The sequence below is a fragment of the Taudactylus pleione genome, unplaced genomic scaffold, assembly GCF_031769625.1.
Source record: "Taudactylus pleione unplaced genomic scaffold, aTauple2 ptg000451l, whole genome shotgun sequence".
Classification (NCBI taxonomy): domain Eukaryota; kingdom Metazoa; phylum Chordata; class Amphibia; order Anura; family Myobatrachidae; genus Taudactylus; species Taudactylus pleione.
The window spans coordinates 391,320-410,366 of record NW_028284853.1 but is presented as its reverse complement, the minus strand read 5'-3'; the positions used below and the strand labels follow the sequence as shown (position 1 = coordinate 410,366).

Sequence of the window (19,047 nt, the reverse complement as noted above, 5' to 3'; positions counted from 1 at the left end):
GAAAATGAGGTGTATAGCATCCTGGGATTTCCAGGGAGTTGTCAAAAAAAATGAAAAAAATCTTATGTGACTTAATGAAGAGCCAAGGCCCATAGGATATATCAAACTCTTCTAATTAGACGATGGTTCAGCAGATATATCATTTGTGTAAACATTTAGCTTTTAGATAATCTTGTTAGTGTTTGATATTCTGACCTGTGATGAAAGGGATAACACTATGGATATATAGTTGGCTGTAGTTTCATAGCCCCCGGTAAATCCGGATACCAAATAAAAGATCGCTGTGGCATTAGAAATAATGTCAGGACTTGCGCTCGCAGAGGCCAACTGATCGCTGGTCATCAGGTCATTTACTTCTATCTGGAAAATACACATAGAAAAGAAATAGCATTGATATTTGTTTTAATGATGTTTAGAAAACATGTTTGATATGTATATGAACAGACATTTATTTGCGTGGATCCACGCCATCAATGGTTATTCCACCGATGGACGTCCCTACTTAGATTAGCATTAGAGATGTGCAGTTCGGTTCTCCAGAAATCTGAATCCACTCGAGGTTCGTGAATCCGGACAGATCCAAGTCACGGTTCTATTCTCCTGAGCAGATCTGAGTCGCAGATATGATCTTCCAGCAGTTCTGAATTTGGAATTTAAATCCGAATTTTGGTTTTTGGATTGCAAAAATGACATGATTTTAGCTGTTTTTAAAAACTTTGGACTTCGTTCAAACAAGTGATTTAAAATTTTTTAGGCAATATCAAGAATCCAAACTACAAAGAAATTGTCAGGGAAATGCTTAATAGTTCCAGAAACCTTGGCTACAATATGAGTTTAAAAGGTACATTTTTTTGAATTCCCATATTGAGCGTTTCCTGAATAATTTCAGAGACTACAGTGAAGAACAGGGTGAATGGTTCCACCAAGACGTCAAAGATATAGAAGGAAGACACGAAGGTCGTTGGGACATGAGCATGATGGCTGACTACTGCTGGATGATACACAGAGACGACATAGAAAAAGCTTATAAGCGAAAAGCGACAAAACAAAGTTTGAAGACAAAGAAACAAGATATTAATGATTTTTTCAATAATTATGGTTTTGTTTCTATTATTGTTTGATTTTATTTTTATTTTATTATGTAATTAAGACAAAAACACAGTTATATCATCTACACTTCTTTGTATTTCACCATAAATGTGTCAAAAACAATTAAACTTCTTTTTTTTTCATATAAATGTATGTAACCCCCTTATAGGTAAATGTGATATGGTATTTTTTTTTAATATACTATATCTTGATGTACACAGGAGTATAATTAAGAATATTAAAGTATTATTAAAAAAGCTTTCAATACCTTAAATTTCGCAGACCTATGTAATTTATGCAGTGTGTACAGGGACACAATCTTTCCTTCTGACCGATAGGAAAGATTAATTGTAGGATCAGAAGAAATAATTGTTTAGTGTCTATGCTTCACCACTGACTATCGGAGGTTTTCCTTGCAAGGACACTTTCGAGAGTTCGTCGATCTGAAGAAAAAATTGCAGTGTGTATACCCAGCTTTACTCTATCTATCTATCTATCTATCTATCTATCTATCTATCTATCTATCTATCTATCTATCTATCTATCTATCATCTAACTCATATCTATTTTTCTATGTCATATCTATTTATCTCATATCTATCTATATACTGTATCTATCTAATATCTATCTATCTATCTATCTAATATCTATCTATCTATCTATCTATCTATCTATCTAATATCTACCTCATATCTATCTCACATCTATCTATCTATCTATCTATCTCATATCTGTCTATCTATCTATCTATCAAATATCCATCTATCTATCTAATATCTATCTATCTCACATTTATCTATCTATCTATCTAATATCTATCTATCTATCTATCTATCTATCTATCTAATATCTACCTCATATCTATCTCACATCTATCTATCTATCTCATATCTATCTACCTATCAAATATCTATCTATCTATCTATCTATCTATCTATCTATCTATCTATCTCACATTTATCTATCTATTTATCTATCTAATATCTATCTATCTATCTATCTATCTCACATTTATCTATCTATCTATCTAATATCTATCTATCTATCTAATATCTATCTACCTAATATCTATCTCACATCTATCTATCTATCTATCTATCTATCAAATATCCATCTATCTAATACCTATCTATCTATCTATCTCACATTTATCTATCTATCTATCTATGTCACATCTATCTAATATCTATCTACCTAATATCTATCTCACATCTATCTATCTATCTATCTATCTATCTATCTATCTATCTATCTATCTATCTATCTATCTATCTATCTATCTATCTATCTATCTATCTATCTATCTCTCTCACACATTTATCTATCTATCTATCTCACATCTATCTATCTGTCTATCTATCTGTCTATCTATCTATCTATCTATCTATCTATCTATCTATCCCGATTTCACTTTTTAAATTCGAGTTCAGAACTGACAGCAGACCTGAGCAGGGACTCGGGTACACTCAGAACCCCAAAGTGATTCTGAACTGGACTCAATTCGACTCGAAACCCTTAAGTTTGGGTGTGTTCGTATTTCAGGAAAACTGAACCGCACATCTCTATTATATACATAATTATTCATTACGAGGGGTATGTCAGAAATACTGCACCAAATTCTGCCCTTTAACATAACAATAAATACCTTTAAAAAGTTATTGCCATCTATAGAGGTATCAATTAAAATCCACCTTAAGTTACCACAATCATCTAATTGAATAGTAAAACGTTGTTAAGTTTTTGTCATGGGGGAGTAGTGTGAGGCGACATCGCGCCTTATTAAATCTGCCCCAATGTACATTAGTTGTGTTCTGCTATGCAAATCTCACCCCACTGATTGTTTGGCGCTCTTTCTAATTGCCTGACGAGGAAACTCCATCATTTCCACATTACAGAAGGGTGTAACACAGAGGAAAAAAATATTTCAACAAGACTCACCACATTTACAGTGGGGTACATCTGAACAATGAAAGACCAGGGTGAATAATGGGCAAACACTCCGAGATTCTTAGTTATCCATTCTCTAGAGCCCACCTTGCCACCGCTGCAGGCTGAACCTAGACATACATGTTATATGTTACACATCACATTTTGCTAACAGTTCTATTCTGTATATGATGTTGAGTCCATACAAGCTGTAATATCATAGCATGGCCTGTGTGCATCTTTAGATGGTAAAATCCCCCCTTGCGCCAAACCTGTATATTTCTGAACTGGCACCATGAGAAAAGTGCAATTCCCTTTGATGCAGCAAAGTGTAAATCAGGGGTAAGCAGCGTGTGGCGCTCCAGCTCCTGTGGAACTACACACCCCAGCATGACCCCCCACAGTTTTACCATTCCCTAACAGCAAATCTGTGAGAAGACATGCTGGGAGGTGTAGTTCCACAACAGATAGAGTGGCGCACGTTGCCATCCCTTGGGGCGGATAATTTCAAGTGGATAAATCTGCAAATTGTATTCTAAGGCCTAGTAAAATGCTTTTTTTGTGGGACGTAAAAATGGAACTTGCTGTATTTCTATAAGGTTTCCTATGTATTTTTAGGCTGTACAGGAGTTTTCTATTCTCTACAGAAATGATTTACTACTTTGATTAATGTGTTTATTAAGTTGAAAACAAGTACTCAAAAGGTTAACTGTTTGGTGTCCAGTCCTTAACCACCACCTACAACCCATACTTGCGTACTTTTGAAAAAGCTTTTCAGGGAGATTGTGAAAGCAGCACCTACGAGCGCGCGTTAAACTGGGCGTGTACTGCTACATCTGAGAGGCGAGTCATAAAATTGATTTGCATCCACATGTAAATGAGCCCCAAAGCAGTTAGTAAGATCTATGTTGATGAAAATATACTGATACTTCTCAGAACATATATGTAACCATAGGGATCATTGTGCCTTATAACCAATGCAGGGAAATTATACTAATGATCGCATTTGAATGTATATATCTCTGTTTTTTCTTTTATATAACAGTGTCATAATGAGGGTAAGGTGAAATGAGGGAGATTGGTAGACTCTTCAGGGAGACAGGGAGATTGCTGCTATTTCAGGGAGTCTCCCTGACAATGAGGGAGGGTTGGCAAGTATGCTACACCCCCAAGGTATCCCTGTGGACCCTATGGACCCTGAAGATGAAAAGTAACACTTGTTCTATTAAAGTGATGTTTCATTGCGGTGTTAACTAAACGACATATACTTTTTACTCATTAGCTTAAGACCAGATGGAGAGAGCAGAAAACATGGCCATATTACACAATCCAATATGGAACCAAAGGACGATGGCCAGATGGTCTATACTCTGTTGCTGAATTTAAGCATTCCTTAATAGGGGCCTGATATAGAGATGGACGCAATGCAGATATTTACACAGTTGAGCGATTGTTCGGTGGTCTGCTCATGAATTCCAGTCACACTGCTCACAACGTACGCGCGTGAGAAGATCTATCTCTCTGTGCCTGAGATCCCATAAGCAGATAATATGGCTCCGGAATCTCAGTTGCCGCAGGCAATCTCCATGACCACGGAGTTACTCAGAAGACCGATGATCAAATGATCTGTGCCTGATGCTGCATCTTTGCACGCGGTCAGTTAGATTTGCGAAGCCGCCAGTGATCATATCAATAAAAAATCCTGGCACAGCTGCCGTGTACATAATCGCAGCAACGACGGCATTAACATCCATTTTCTGAATCAGGCCCTTGGTCAGTAATGCCTTTAAAAGATTCCTTCGCTCCATTAGGTTATGTGCTATTATAAGTAGGGAAGCACATTGGCATTACTTAAATCGTAAGAGAACTTAAGGACAAGAGGATGCAAATGATATGCAAATATATGTACTATCAAAAGATCAAAAATTGAGTTAGAACCTAAAAAACCTAAAGCTGTCGTTATAGCTCACAAGACATTTTCTGGTAACTCTTAGCACTGTTAACCATATTGATCCCTTTCCAACTCCTTTCTCAATAATTACCCCCCCCCCCTTTAACTATATTACATAATTAACCAAGGTGCCCTTTAACGGAGACCTTCATTTAAAAGACTTCAGAGAGTCTCAACCGATGATCCTAGAGACCAGTGATGGTGCAATAAGTGGAATCCACACTATATTGAATTTGTCTAATCAATGGCATTGCTTATAGCAATTTCTCCAGGGAATCAGATTAAAGAACAAAAAACAGTAGCCCTATGGATAAAATGAATGGAGCAGTTGGCTGTAGTTGCAAAGCATTGGCTGAGACCCTGTTCTCCTGTAAGAGCCTTCAGGCACATGGTGTTATGTACTGAAATGCGAAATGCGTCGTGTCTATTGAGCCTTTACACCTTACCAGTGCTTCCTTGTTGTTTCTGTAGATATGATTCCATATAGTTCCATACATCAGAGGGTTTCTCGAGGTTCTCAGTGTCGCCTAAAGCCCCTATCCTGTTGAAGGCAGAAAAGATGTTATGAGTTAATCATTACACAAAACAATTACCAATATACATTGTATACGGAATTAAAACTTTTTTCTTACGTGGCAGCATAGGAGTCACAGCTGACATCTGTTAAGTAGCCCAGAATTTTAGCATCGACCACATTACAAACAAGCTTCAGTTGTATACGGAATAAGCTGGCGTAATTATCTGCAGTGAATGATGGTAAGAGGGATACAAGCTTGCAGAAAGTTTCTCCCAGAAACAACTTTGCAGATTGTCTACTTATTTCCGTGATCCCCTTCTGAAATAGGAAACCAAAGATCGCACGTTATTACCTACAGTCTCGTTCATTTCAGTCTGAATTAAAGTATGACATGCACAGTTTTATCAGGTTTGGACTTTTGCCAATCAAATAACATTTTTAGATGGCAGTAAAATGAAAAACTACTATGCATAGCTAATGTCAGTAATAGGGCAAGCTTTCACTCAAGGTTTGACCTGAGCAATGGTTACACAAACTGCTGTATGAATACACTGTACCTTGCTAGCGGCCTCATTAAATGAATTGAGAAAGGCGAAAACATTTTGGCTGTTTATTGCAGTGAAGACCGTAGTCATCGTATCCATGTTTGACAAGACAGAGATGTCTGCAAGGTATGGGCCCAGCTGCTCGGCTTTGAGGTATTGGACTGCAAGAATCTGCCAATCACAGAAAGCGAAACAAAATCTTTATCAATACTGTCTGTCCATCCATCCATCCATCCATCCATCCATCCATCCATCCATCCATCCATCCATCCATCCATCCATCCATCTATTCTATCTATATCACATCTATCATCTATCTATCTATCATCTATCTATCTAATATCTATCTATCTATCTATCTATCTAATATCTATCTATCTCATATCTAATATAAATCTATATCTATCTATCTATCTATCTATCTATATATCTATCTCACATCTATATATCTATCTATATCACATCTATCTATCTATCTATCTATCTATCTATCTATCTCACATCTGTCTATCTATCTATCTATCTATCTGTCTACTGTATCAATCTCTATATATCTATCTATCTATCTATCACAAATCCTTCTATCTATCTATATCACTTCTATCTAGTAGATATTCTGTGTACTTACAACTTGAAAGCCTGGATTTACTACTATAATTTCCTGAATGGTGGCCTTTTCCCTGAATGCCCCCAGGTTGGTGACGAGCCACTCGCCGCTGTCTCCTGTGTTTTGGGGGCATGCTGATCCTGTAACAAATACAAATGGAAAATAAGATACAGTGAACAGCCCACAGCCTGCTTACCATTCATAAGCCACAAAGGCAGCAGAAAATAGAGATACAGTAGATGCTCTCACCAGTGGCTGACTGCTGAGCAGACAGGTATCCGTATGCATAGCCAAATATCCCTTGTCTGACAATATCCATATATGCGCTGTAACGACTGCTAAATCCAGCCATGCTGCATGTTCATAAAAAAAATAAGAATTGTTTAGCAATTAATCTGAATGACATTATCTTGCTGCATGGAGCATACAGTACAATACAAACAATAGATACTATATACTGTACAGGTTCGGATACAGTGAATCACTCTCTTACATGGCTTGGAAGGACTTGCAGTCAATGTTATTTGGGATCAGCAGAATATCGCTCACAGTGATGGCCGACAGTAAGAGGCTGAATTTGACCTGAAAATAGTCCGTCCACTGCTCAGTGGTAAATGTAGCAAACTGGCCTGAGACCTGGCCATAACAAGCACTGAAAAGCAATCTTTGGATATCAGCATTTTGAATGGATATTATGTTTTTCTGTAGAAGAACAAAACAAAACAATGACTAAGCATCTTATACATTAGATCAGCCAACACTTTGCTTATGTTGCAGAACCAGGACTGGCCCTTACCTGCTCCGCATTGGTCCCGAACTTGGTCAAGAAGCTATCTACTTGTGCGAAAGACATTCCTGACAAATGTTCACCCAGGATTTGGGCTTCATTTCCATTACTGAGTATATCACCAGTGAAGGCCAAATCTGCTACTTGGTCTGGACTCAACATATTAGTAATAGAAAGCTGTAAAATAGAGATTAAAGTACACTAGTGATATATCTTATGTGTAATTAGGAGGGTAGCAGTAACCCTCCCCCAACCGATACAACCCCTCCCCCTCCCAATACCTGTTTCCAATTTTGCCATCTTTCCGGTGATTATAATTGGAAAGATGGTGCCATTTTATTGTTCTCAATTAACAAATAATTAATAGACACTCTTTAATAAAATTAATACGTAAATTATTTTGTCCCCTAATGTATTAATAAAATACTGTAATATTATTATTGCCTCCTATAAGAAATGTATTAATGTAATTTGCTTCTTTAATCAATACCTAATGACTGCCCTTATCTTCCAACTGGCCAGATAGATATGGCGGTTTTGCAAGGTTTGTTGCCTGGTGGCTTTGAGTAAACCGCCGGCGATGTGGCCATTTGTGAACCGATGGGCATTGCTGGTGGTTTGAGAATCACTGTTCAAACCGCTGAATAGTAAATCCAGCGGATTGAAGACGTCACCATACCTGCCGCTTAGTATATTTACACCAGAGTGTCAGCAGCGCAAAACTGCCAAAATATACTAAGTACAGGGGTGATAAAATGCCTCACTAGCAAAGGTGTTAATGGACATGGATGAAAATATCTGTATTTACTATATGTAGAGAAAGTGAACTTACCCCATCGAAAATGAGTATGTAGCGTGAAAAGTCTGCAAAGCTAACAAACCCAGAGAACCTGCCGAAAAGTCTGGTTACTGCAATGTTGCTATTTTCACCGCTCACGGGGCAGAGACCTGTATTTCGTAGACATGGATAAAGTGGTCAGCACAGGTCTGCATTTATGTTCCCTCATTACTGTTGTGAGTAAATATTGGGAACAGAACCAAAGACTGCCTGTACCATATCATTGCACCAGCTTTTGCACTCTGCATCTAGATTTGCATATGAGGATGGTGTATATGTATGGAATGGGGGTGTCTATGTGTACTTGACTGGGTATAGAGCAGACTGGAGTTGTGGGTTAAGCATCATTACGTAGGCACATATCCTCACTTCATCTGTCACCTGTTACTCTTTAAACTCAATGACAACTTCGCAATTAAATTGCATCCTGAATCAGCTGCGGAGTGAGACATCTGGCGTGGCCGAGCGTGTAGGACCTGGCCATGCCCACTCTGTTAAAAAACTGGCGCTCAAGGGGTGGCCCAGGACCACCAGACAAATCCAGGCCCAATTAATTAGTTCCAGCCTACCCCTTCTGGGCACCCCTGATCAGCTGATTGAACAGGCACCTCCCTCCCTTCTTATAACTCTACTACTTTGCGTACAGATTATAGTATTTCAAACAGGCAACTAATGCAGTGATAGTATTTTTAAAAAAGTGTGTCTATATGTTTTTTGTAATAAATCACTGTAGCAGGCTAAACAAAATCTTGGAATTACCATTATTCCTTGGTTTGTTTCTTCAGGATAATTTTAATTATTTATAATTCTTCAAAGTGGCATACACTATTATATCAACCAAGTCACATGATGTAGTGAGCAGAAAGGCTTTGATATGCCCCTCTGAGCTCTGTCTGCTCTGTGCAATGTAAAATCCTCCATTTCTTTCTCCTCTCCCTGCCAACACATGCTGGGAGCTGTCAGCAGTACTGCACTTTGCGCCACCCAGACGGATAAGTACTAAGCACTATCCTGGTGGGTAATGCCATCTTCAGGTGGCATTGCCCAATAGAAGCCTATTGATCCAATCGGATCCCTCTCATCTCCTCCCGCAACCTTCTGCACATGCGCAGAAGGATGCCGAAGGGACTTCTGGATGTTAAACCCAGAAGTCCCACTCTCCGGGGAATAGCAAAGGACATTTCTTATCGGGAGAGCTGTCCTTTGCGATTTTATTTGCCTTTCTAGGTACATACCGCAGTAATCAATCGCAGTATGTACCCAATGAGAGGCAGGATGCACCGCTTCGCGGATGCGATGCTTAGTACATCACACCCATAATGTCCTGAAATTATAGTTAGAACATTCTACAGCAATTATGGAAACTAATTCTTTATATGCTATCAAACTATTTGAAAAGCACAGTAAAAACTAAAAATCCTACTGGAATTAATTTTTACTTGGTCAGCCGTAGCTTCACCAGCAAATAGAGATGCACTTTTTATTCATATAGTTTTCACATAACTCTTACCTGAGGCTGTCACGCGGGTTTCCACATTATTATCTATGGCTTCAAAAAGACTCTGACGGGTGTCTGGGCTGAAGTCGTCATAATTCAGGCTCAGGGCCTTTATACTGGGTAACACAAAGCAAGAGCAACATTATAATATGGCGAAGACTAACTACTGTCGGCATAAAGACAAACAGCAGAAGCCATCGCAGACTTAAAGACAAACTAAGGGCCTGATTCAATACGGATCGCAGATTTCATCGTGGTAGCCTCAGCTCACACAGTTCTGCTGTGAAAATATGCTAATGTCTGTGATAGCACTGCCATCTCAGCCCAATATAACGACGCCCACTTCTCCTCACTCACATCCGTAATACCTTGCAAGTCTGCGAAAACATCGGTACCATCGAGTAACGTCTGAGCCTCCCGCACAATTACACAAGGTCAGACCTTACTCAGAAATTGCTAACCTTCCTGTAAGCGGTCAGAGCTCAGGCTGTGTATGTCATCGCTGTGGCTACTTTAGCCACGCCCCTGTAACGGCGTTCAAACGCACTGACACGCCTGCGTTTCTTCGACAAATCACCACCACACAAACGCTCACTTCCTAACAATCAAACTGTGATGGGTCTGCGTGATCGCAGTGTTGGCTTCTCGCATGTGCACTGCGATGCGTCCACATGCGCAGTTTGCAACAATCGCCCATCTGCGTGCGTAATCGCACCTGCAATCCGTGCTGAATCAGGCCCTAAATCCACTGTATAGTAAACCTTCTGCATCTCTAAGCTAAATAATGTATCTGAATGAACAGATGTTTATATTTCTCTAGGGGCATATTGATTAAAGCTCTAAGCATCCCCAGGATTTAAGAAGGTGTGACCACAGCAAACATCTCCGATATCCAACACGACTTGGTTCCCCCACTGGCTCCAGACTTCTCTGGAGCACTGGCATGATGCTCGGAGCATCCTACAAACGCTCTGAGAGGCAGAACACAACCCACGGCACTATGGGTGAAGACAGCGTGGAAGCCATGAGACAGAGCAAGGCGCAGGTTGCAGTGGAGGGTGAGTATGGCTGGTACCACTCCCAGGGCATCCCACCCTGTACAATGACACTGGAAATACCACCCTCCTCATGCCCTGCCGATATCTTCTATGGTCCCTTGATTTCTGTCCACAAAGCAGCCCCCATAGGTTCCAAGGGGGCTGCTATGTTGTTGGATTTACCAAGCAGCTTGCCCCTACCAAGGTGTTAGGTGTCAGCCTGTGGTACTTCTGGGCTACTTTAACGTTAATTAAAGTCCCTCCCCGTCTGCCCCTGCTGATGATGCGTGAACAGGCTGACGGCCACGCATGCTCAGTACGTGCGCAGATGCCGAATCCGGGACAAGCTCTTATCGGAGCCTGTGTCCTAGCAAGGGATTGTTACTAAATTTGCGTGAAAATTTTTATTCTCATGTTGCGAATGTAAGCGATATTATCTTATCCTATCCCCATTTAAAATGCGGCATATGATAAACCGTCCCTGAAGTGGACTAGCGTGCTATTTATCCTGTGTAAGAAGACACATGTATAACCATTGCAGTGGAATGTCTCAATTTTAGATCACTCTGGAATGAGCAGACAGAAAGGCTGCTTTTGTGTAGTAGTAGCTGCCTGAGCCTGGATGACTGGCTAACAGTCTCCTAGGTAACAACATTTTCTGTGCTGTTCGGTAGTCTCACACACAGTGGCTTGGCAGTCATTTCGCAGCAATGGGAAATGCAAACTCCCTATTCTTTGGTGTTTCCTTTGCGTCTGTGCCTAATCGCTACTTAAAGTGTGCTCTACTGTTGGTGGTGTTGCTAGTGAAGCTTGGAAGTCCATTAAAGCATTTGAAAGACAACAATGCACATTGTACAATAATCAGTACCTTCAAACTAAAAAAACAAATAGCTGTATCGGTAATGAGGAACCAATGAATTCTCCCAACCACTTCAGGTTTATCTAGATTGGATTTCTTGTCACTGTAATGATCTGTGGATCCCCCTCTCTAAATATGAGTGAGGAATCTCCATATATTCTTTTTTTAATAGAACAACAAGAGAGATTTGGGGAAAGCATTGATATTTCAATTATTGGGTTTAGTTGGCCATTCGGGTACAGTCCTTAAATTATGTGCAGAAAAATTGACACTCGATCGCTAAACACTTTCATTCTCTCCACCAGAGGATTTACTTACATTGTGACGTAGCCATTGCAATCAGCAGGGACCAATAGGTCGGACAGCAGAGTATTATCTATGCTTAAAGTTAAAACATTGAATCGGAAAATCATGAGATATTCCCAATCGGTTTGGGTATAGCTGCTCAGCACTGGCGCGATGACCGCAATATTAGAAGCCAGCAGACGACGGCCAATATTCAGATCTTTAGGCCTTGTGTTCTACAAAACATAAACCACATAAGTGTTCTACAGCACGACATATTTTCATATATTATGTGGGAGAATCAAAGTTTTTGCAGGAAAAAAATAAATCTAACTAGAATGTTTAGCAGTAAGGTTAAGAGGATTTAACAGAGCAATGGTTCATTTTTACAAGGGTCACTGTACTGTACCTCTGTGAGTGATACATGCAAAGTGTCAAGGAATAGGTAAGCATCATCAAGGACAAACTTCTGCACTCTTCCTGCAATTTGGCAAATGATTTCTTCATTATCAGTACGCAGTGCAACCAATTGTGCCAACTGGGTAGGGCTTAGACTGTTGATGATGTCATCCTGAAAGGATAGGAGGCAATTTATTCCGTGTTATTAATGATGGAACAAGAAAGAGTGTCAATTTGAAAGACCACAAGATCTACTTAAAACCCTCTTCATTAGTACTCACATGTTGGAAGATCGTGTTCCACTGTGTGAAGTCAGAAATGTTTGCATAGCCACTAAACTCGCCAAAGTTTCTCTCCAACCAGATCTGGGATGTGTCTGTACTCTGCCCACAACGGACCCCTGCAACAAGGATATTTTCTTAATTCAAATATGTAATCATTTGGTCATTGGTCTAAAAACTGAAAACTGGCGGCATTGCCCATAGCAACCAATCAGATTATAGCTGTCATTTCTCTATTGCATTCTAAAAAAATGATAGATATATAGTAATCTGATTGGTTGCTATTGCCAACATCTCCACTAGTCTGTTTTAGATGCTTTAGAGAATCCGCCGATCATCGGCAGCTTTGACGGATGGATTTAAGGACCTGATTCAGACCCGGTCGCTAAGTTGCGCTAGCTCTGAGCGATTTTCGCTCATCTGCGCATGCGTATAATTCGCAGTGTGCGTGCGCAAGCCATTCTTTGCAATCTGATTTTGATTGCTCGTAAGCCACTATCAGGTCGCTGCATTGAGTGACAGATAGCGCCGTTTGTGGGAGGTAACGGGAAGGTGCTTGTGAACAGGGGGAGTGGATGAGCGAACGCAAGCGTGTCAGGCCACCTAAATGCCGTTTAAAGGGCGTGCATAATTAGCAACGAGGCATCAATGTACACGTCACCTGCATGTATTTCAGGCCGCACTGATCGCAGTCAGAGGCGGACTTAGACCTCATGGGGCCCTAAGCAAGACACCGATTTGGGGCCCCCCCCTTCCTTAAACAATCCTGAACACCATATTTCCGTTCCCTATTTATTCCCCTTACATTATTTGTCATTTTTCCTCCTTATATTTAACTTCTAAAAACATAAAAAATTAGGGGTGCCGTGACAAAAACGCTGATACTCTAGGGTGCCATGATTCAAAAAAAATATGGGAACTGCCCGATAGTTCAAATCTGAATGCTGGCTGCAGGGACAGAGGGCCTGATTCATAGATGGACGGAATGGCAGAGCCGCACATAAGCAGCTGTGTAATTCCGTCCATCTCAGATGTAAATGCAGCAGGAGGTGTCTGTAGGAAACAGGTATCTCCTGCTGCATCTGTGATCCCGGCTCTGCGACCAAGGTGACAACCTGGCGCCACCATCACAACCGTTGGACTCACAGATGGAGGACTGTGCATGTGCAGTCCTTTAACAATTGGAGATGTGCGTTAACCATCCCCCCATAGAAACTTATGGGGGATGCAGCTGCCGGCGGGAATGGAGGGATTGCAGCAGGTATCGGAGATATCTGCCTCGGCCCCTCTGTGATACATCTGGGGTAAACTTAATATTTGCGGTTAACACCCGAAAACTGGTGTTTTCCGGGGTTAGGCCACAAATATACAATGATAAATGGGCCCCAACATGACACTATATTGCTGCCTGAATAGAGCTACTGTATATTCATAAGAGGCCCAGCAGAGGCATAGACAATTGACAAATTCTACTGATAATGTAAAGATATAGGTGAAATGCACAGAACAAATCAAGAAAGATGAAGCAATATATTTAGTAGAAGCCAATATATTAAATTGATATGAAAATGAACATGAAAATGAAAAGCTAATACATATGAATGAAGATGGAGAATGCCGTTGAGGAGAAGGGCGCCGCTGTACCTCGCCGGAGGGGTAAGTAATGTTAAATACAAACGGCATATTCGCTAGTATCACTGCGATACTAAACAAGATGCCACTGGTTTAATATTGATTGTTGTTAAATTGGGCCCTTATTACATGTCTAGGCTCCACACTAAGAGGTAAATCCCTTTTGTTAGTATAATGGAGATAGGGGCCTATTCATTATACATAAAATATCGAGGGAGGTAATTAGGTTTAAAACTGGCATGGAGTTCTACCTAATTACCGGAGGAATTCATCATTCCTCCTCCCCATAACTATCTATTCCGAAAAGCTCTCATTTTTGCGATGTCAGCTTTTCGGGAAATAGATAGTTATCCCTCTGTACACTAACTTACCGCAGCTGGAATCCATGCTGCGCATGCGCTGTTACAATCGTAAACCCAGCGCATGTGCAGCACTACTTACAGCTGAGGTAAGTTTGTGTGCGCACCCTCCCCCCTCCGCTCACCTCCCCCCGTCCGCACTTACCTGCCCGCTGCAGCGCCTCCGGCTTTGTCCTGCTGGTCCGTCATGTGGTCTCCCAGCAGCACACAGTGCAGTTTAGAAAAAAAAAAAAAAATGTTTTCCTAAACTTTATTGTGTTCTGCTGGTAGACCACAATGTCAGCATTGCAGACGGAGCCAGAGGATGCATCAGAGCACCGGAGGGAGACGCCTGGGGACCTGCACAGCTGGAAGAAGGTAAGTCTGTCCTGCTATTCGCCACCTCTCAGTGGCGAATAGTAACTCCATCAAATTCCGAAAATACATAATTTTCGGAATTTGATGAATACCATAATTTCCATATCCCCATACTAATGTATGGGGAGTGTGGAAATTAACGCAGGGGGACTTAGCAAGGAGATATCAGTGATATCTCCTGTGCTTAGTGGCTTCATGAATACTAAAATAATGTTATTTAAGGAAAATGTCCTTAAAATCTTTATTTTAGTGTTGATGAATAGGCTCCATAGTCATCAATCAATAAAAGCAGGGGAAGTGAAGAGGATGGAAAGTAGAAGGGGTGTGATGAAGGAGGTGAGAGGGCAAGTCTTAAGGGGGGTATCCACTAGACGATTAAGTTGAACGATAACGATCGTTTGATCGTTCAGTCGTTTGCAAATCGTTTGCAAAAGTGTCTAAAACGACCAGCGATGCGCGGTCCTGCTGGTCGTTTAGACATCTATCATCGGGCAAACATGCTGGACAATCTGACGATATCGTCAGGTTGAGCATGTTTTCAGATGATTGATGAGCCTACACTGACCGACTGCTCGTTCAGTGCAGGCTCATCACACGACTGACAAATGACTGAACGATTACAATGTCGTAATCATGCGGTCGTTTTCAGATCTTGTAGTGGACTGGATACACCCCTTTAAGCTGCCCACACACATAGCGATATTTTACCCGATCTGGCCGATTCCAATACATTGGAACGACAGATCGTGTAAAATATGGCCAAATCCTGAGTCCTCACTCACGATCACGATGCATGTGCGTCCCCGCTGGTCGCACATGGCATCGTCAGATCTGCCGTGCAGTAGGGCAGATCTGACAATCTAGGAGGCGATGCCCTGTGAGTCCGGATGCAGGGGAGATCGTATGAAGATTGGACACCAAATTGTGTGCAGATCGTGTGCAGAACTGCCGAGGAGAGTTTTAAGGGAAATCGTACACTAATCGTACCCATTGGCTGATCGTGTGCAGATCGCCATGTGTGTGGCCAGCTTCAGGTCAGTAACCCTCATATATACACAGACAGCAGCTTAGCAGAACCTTATCACTACCTTTCAGAGATGAATGCCTTTGTGTAGCTTTCCCTGCTGCAGAGATATAAGTCAGAGCAGCGATATAGCTACACAATCCTATACAGTGTGGGGAAGCAGGTCATATGCTAATAGTACTCCTCTTGTACATGGCAGCAGAGCAATAAATCCACCCTCCTCTCTCTTTTACTATATAACAGTGCACAATCAGAAGTACATCAAGCACACTCACAGATTTACACAGTAAAGCCCCAGGACCTCATTCAGACCCGCTCGCAAGCGCTGAGCGCTCACAAGCGGTTCGATGTTTAGGCCCTGCGCATGAGCAAGCCCCGGAGCGAGAGAGACATTCTCTCGCTCCGGGGCTCGCTATCAACGGGGCGGCTGTCGATGTTGATCGACAGATCGCCCCTTTTAGTAGGCGGGGTGGGGGGGTGGTTTCACAAACTGAGGCGTTCCTTAAGGAACGCCTGCCGTTTTGTGGGCGGCCGCACTGACATCAGCAGTGATGTCAGTGGGGAGCTTCCTGCTCGATCAGAGCAGGAAGCTCCCTGGGGCTTGCGGTTGCCGAGACCCAACCACAAGGGTCTCGTCGCAAGCCCCGATGGTCGCGATGGTCTTGACCATCGCGACCATCAGCCTGGTCGGTCACTAAAGCTGTGGGTGGTAACCCACAGCTTAGCTAGCGACCGGGAGGCCGCACTTCAAAATACAAGCGGCCGCCAACATTCAGAGCCTCTGAATGAGGACCCTAATCCCAGAGAGCACAGGAAAAGAGGAGGAGTGCAGTGCACAGTGTAGTAAGGCAGCATGGAGGAAGGAGAGGGACTTGCTTGCTGTGCAAAGGAAGGGGAGTATCCAGGACACTGTCTGGCTCCCTCCATGCGGTAAAAAAGTAGAGCTCATGAATGCACTATAGGGAGCACGCCATGCCCCCCTGCTCTAGCTGGGAATGAAGGCAGCTCCCCCCCACCCCCCCACAGGAATTTGTTAAACTGCAGGACTATTAATAATAATAATTAATTACACCCCCGCCCCCGCGGTGAGCTCTCCTGCTTCAGATATTAAACTAATGCCACTGACTGGCACCTCACCTTTGATGCAGCAGCTGAGCAGCACCACCTCGGCTCACTGTCTTCCTCCTGTGTTGTCGGCTCCTCTCTCCCCTCTATGTTCATGTCACGTGATCACAGCGCAGGGGAGGAGGAGGCACTGACTAGCAGAGTGGTGCTGCTGCTGCTGCTGCTGGCTGGCTCCCGGCAGTGGCAGCAAGCAAAATGCCTTCTGCCCTGCTGTATTATACATCCCCGTCGGCGGCCGGGCCCTAAGCGCGCGCCTACGTTGCCTAGCGGTAAATCCGCCTCTGATAGCAGTGCTTGCGGCGGGGAAAAGGCAACCCCGTGGGCTGCGAGCAGCTCCGATGGCTCTCGCTGTTACCGTCTAATCCTACAATTCCCGGAGATGGCGTGTGTTGCGAGTGGGAAGGGGGCGTCTTTAAACACTAGCGAGCGCTCATTGCGGTAGCTCGCTAAGACATAGAGGGCGTCCCTACGTGACGCAGTGCGAGCGCTTAATTTAAATATCCGGCCCCTTTTTGCCTGCGAGCGACCGCATCTTGCCAGTGGGTCTGAATGTGCTCCTAAATCTACAACAGAAATAAATGATGTCGCACCCATTTTCCGGGAGTGCCAAGGACAGTGTTTGGCGTCTTCCGACGCAGATTTACGTGCCCCAACTAAAGAGGCTGCGACGGCCATTCTGAGTAGCCTTCGGCGCACTCAGACGATGCACCGACCGATGGTCGCGCTGGTGGTCCGATGACGTAGCATCACTGCTACCAACGTACAACTCCAAATCAGGACCTTAAATGTCCCACTAAAAAGAAAGGAGCACCACTGATTTATATACAATGGTGTTTGCCAAGTTTAAATTGAAATGCCACCCTAAGACGGTATATAGGATATGATGTTGATGTAACTTACCATTTTGAGGGACAGTAGACTCCATCTGACGCTTCATATAGTAATATACATTCATCCTTGTTACGGTGCTCATTAACTTATAGACATCGTTGAAACCTATTACGCTGTAAAACAGTAAATAGTGGAGTACCGTCATTTGCTGTAATGAAAATGTTGTGAGGAATATAAAAAGGATGAACTTATGTACAGTATATGTCATATTGTGGAGGAAACAATGTTTTGGCCACGGCAGATAAAAACCTCAGCTTTTGATGGTCCATAGCAACTAAAAATATTTTTCTTTCATTCTCTTGGGAATACTGAAAACTTGGGATATATAGGCTCAGCCAGGAGAGTGGACACTGTAAGAGAATATCTTACTTAAAGTCTGATACTCCGCCCCCTCTATGCCCCCTAGCCAGATGTAAAGTTTATTTAATTGAAGTGCCTATAGGTGTATGGCACGCCTCACCTCTGCGATGTTTCCTATGGCAGTGCTAGATTGGTGGTTATATTTGAGATTTTTTTTTTCCGTTTTACTTTCATTATCATTTTTTACACTAGGGTGAACAGCGGTCTTAGGGGCTGATTCAGCACGAATCGCAATGCTGTGTTCACACGCACCCGTCCTTTGCGAAATTATGCAAATGAATGCAATCGCACTGCTGCAGCAACACAAGAGGTGCAGACGCCCAGCACTACATAAAGTTGCCCCCTACACCTTACTTACATGCGCATTAGTTAGCAAGACAGCAAAAACATCGGTAACATCGAGAACCATCGAACCCATACGCACAGTTGTGGCAGACCTGATCTTCACTCACAAACTGCTAAACTTCCTGCACGCAATGAGTACTCAGGCTGAGGCTGCGTATGCAATCGTAGGAACTTAGGCCCTCATTCAGAGCCGTTCGCTATTTGCGGTCGTTCGTTCAAAAACAAGGGGTGGCTATTCAAATGATCCGTTCGCACATTGCAGTCTGTTCACACCTCTAAGTCTGAACGAGCGAGCAAAACATACGCTCGGTTATTTGATAAAAACGCCCCCTGG

At 42.4% G+C, this 19,047-nt stretch overlaps 1 protein-coding gene across 1 annotated transcript in view; it reads right to left on the bottom strand.

The window, feature by feature from the left end:
• The window catches only part of LOC148505496 (uncharacterized), a 61,535-nt gene that overhangs the window by 11,480 nt on the left and 31,008 nt on the right, over nt 1-19,047 (bottom strand). Inside the window, exons 15-29 of the mRNA XM_088448109.1 lie at nt 18,018-18,121; nt 12,621-12,739; nt 12,350-12,511; nt 11,974-12,176; nt 9,772-9,875; nt 8,256-8,371; nt 7,433-7,600; nt 7,130-7,338; nt 6,886-6,989; nt 6,658-6,776; nt 6,042-6,200; nt 5,600-5,802; nt 5,414-5,508; nt 3,029-3,147; nt 196-360 (exon numbers count right to left, since the gene is read on the bottom strand). Of these exons, the coding sequence (XP_088304235.1) occupies nt 196-360; nt 3,029-3,147; nt 5,414-5,508; nt 5,600-5,802; nt 6,042-6,200; nt 6,658-6,776; nt 6,886-6,989; nt 7,130-7,338; nt 7,433-7,600; nt 8,256-8,371; nt 9,772-9,875; nt 11,974-12,176; nt 12,350-12,511; nt 12,621-12,739; nt 18,018-18,121 (2,149 nt within the window). The remainder of the gene's footprint in view (nt 1-195; nt 361-3,028; nt 3,148-5,413; nt 5,509-5,599; nt 5,803-6,041; nt 6,201-6,657; nt 6,777-6,885; nt 6,990-7,129; nt 7,339-7,432; nt 7,601-8,255; nt 8,372-9,771; nt 9,876-11,973; nt 12,177-12,349; nt 12,512-12,620; nt 12,740-18,017; nt 18,122-19,047) is intronic.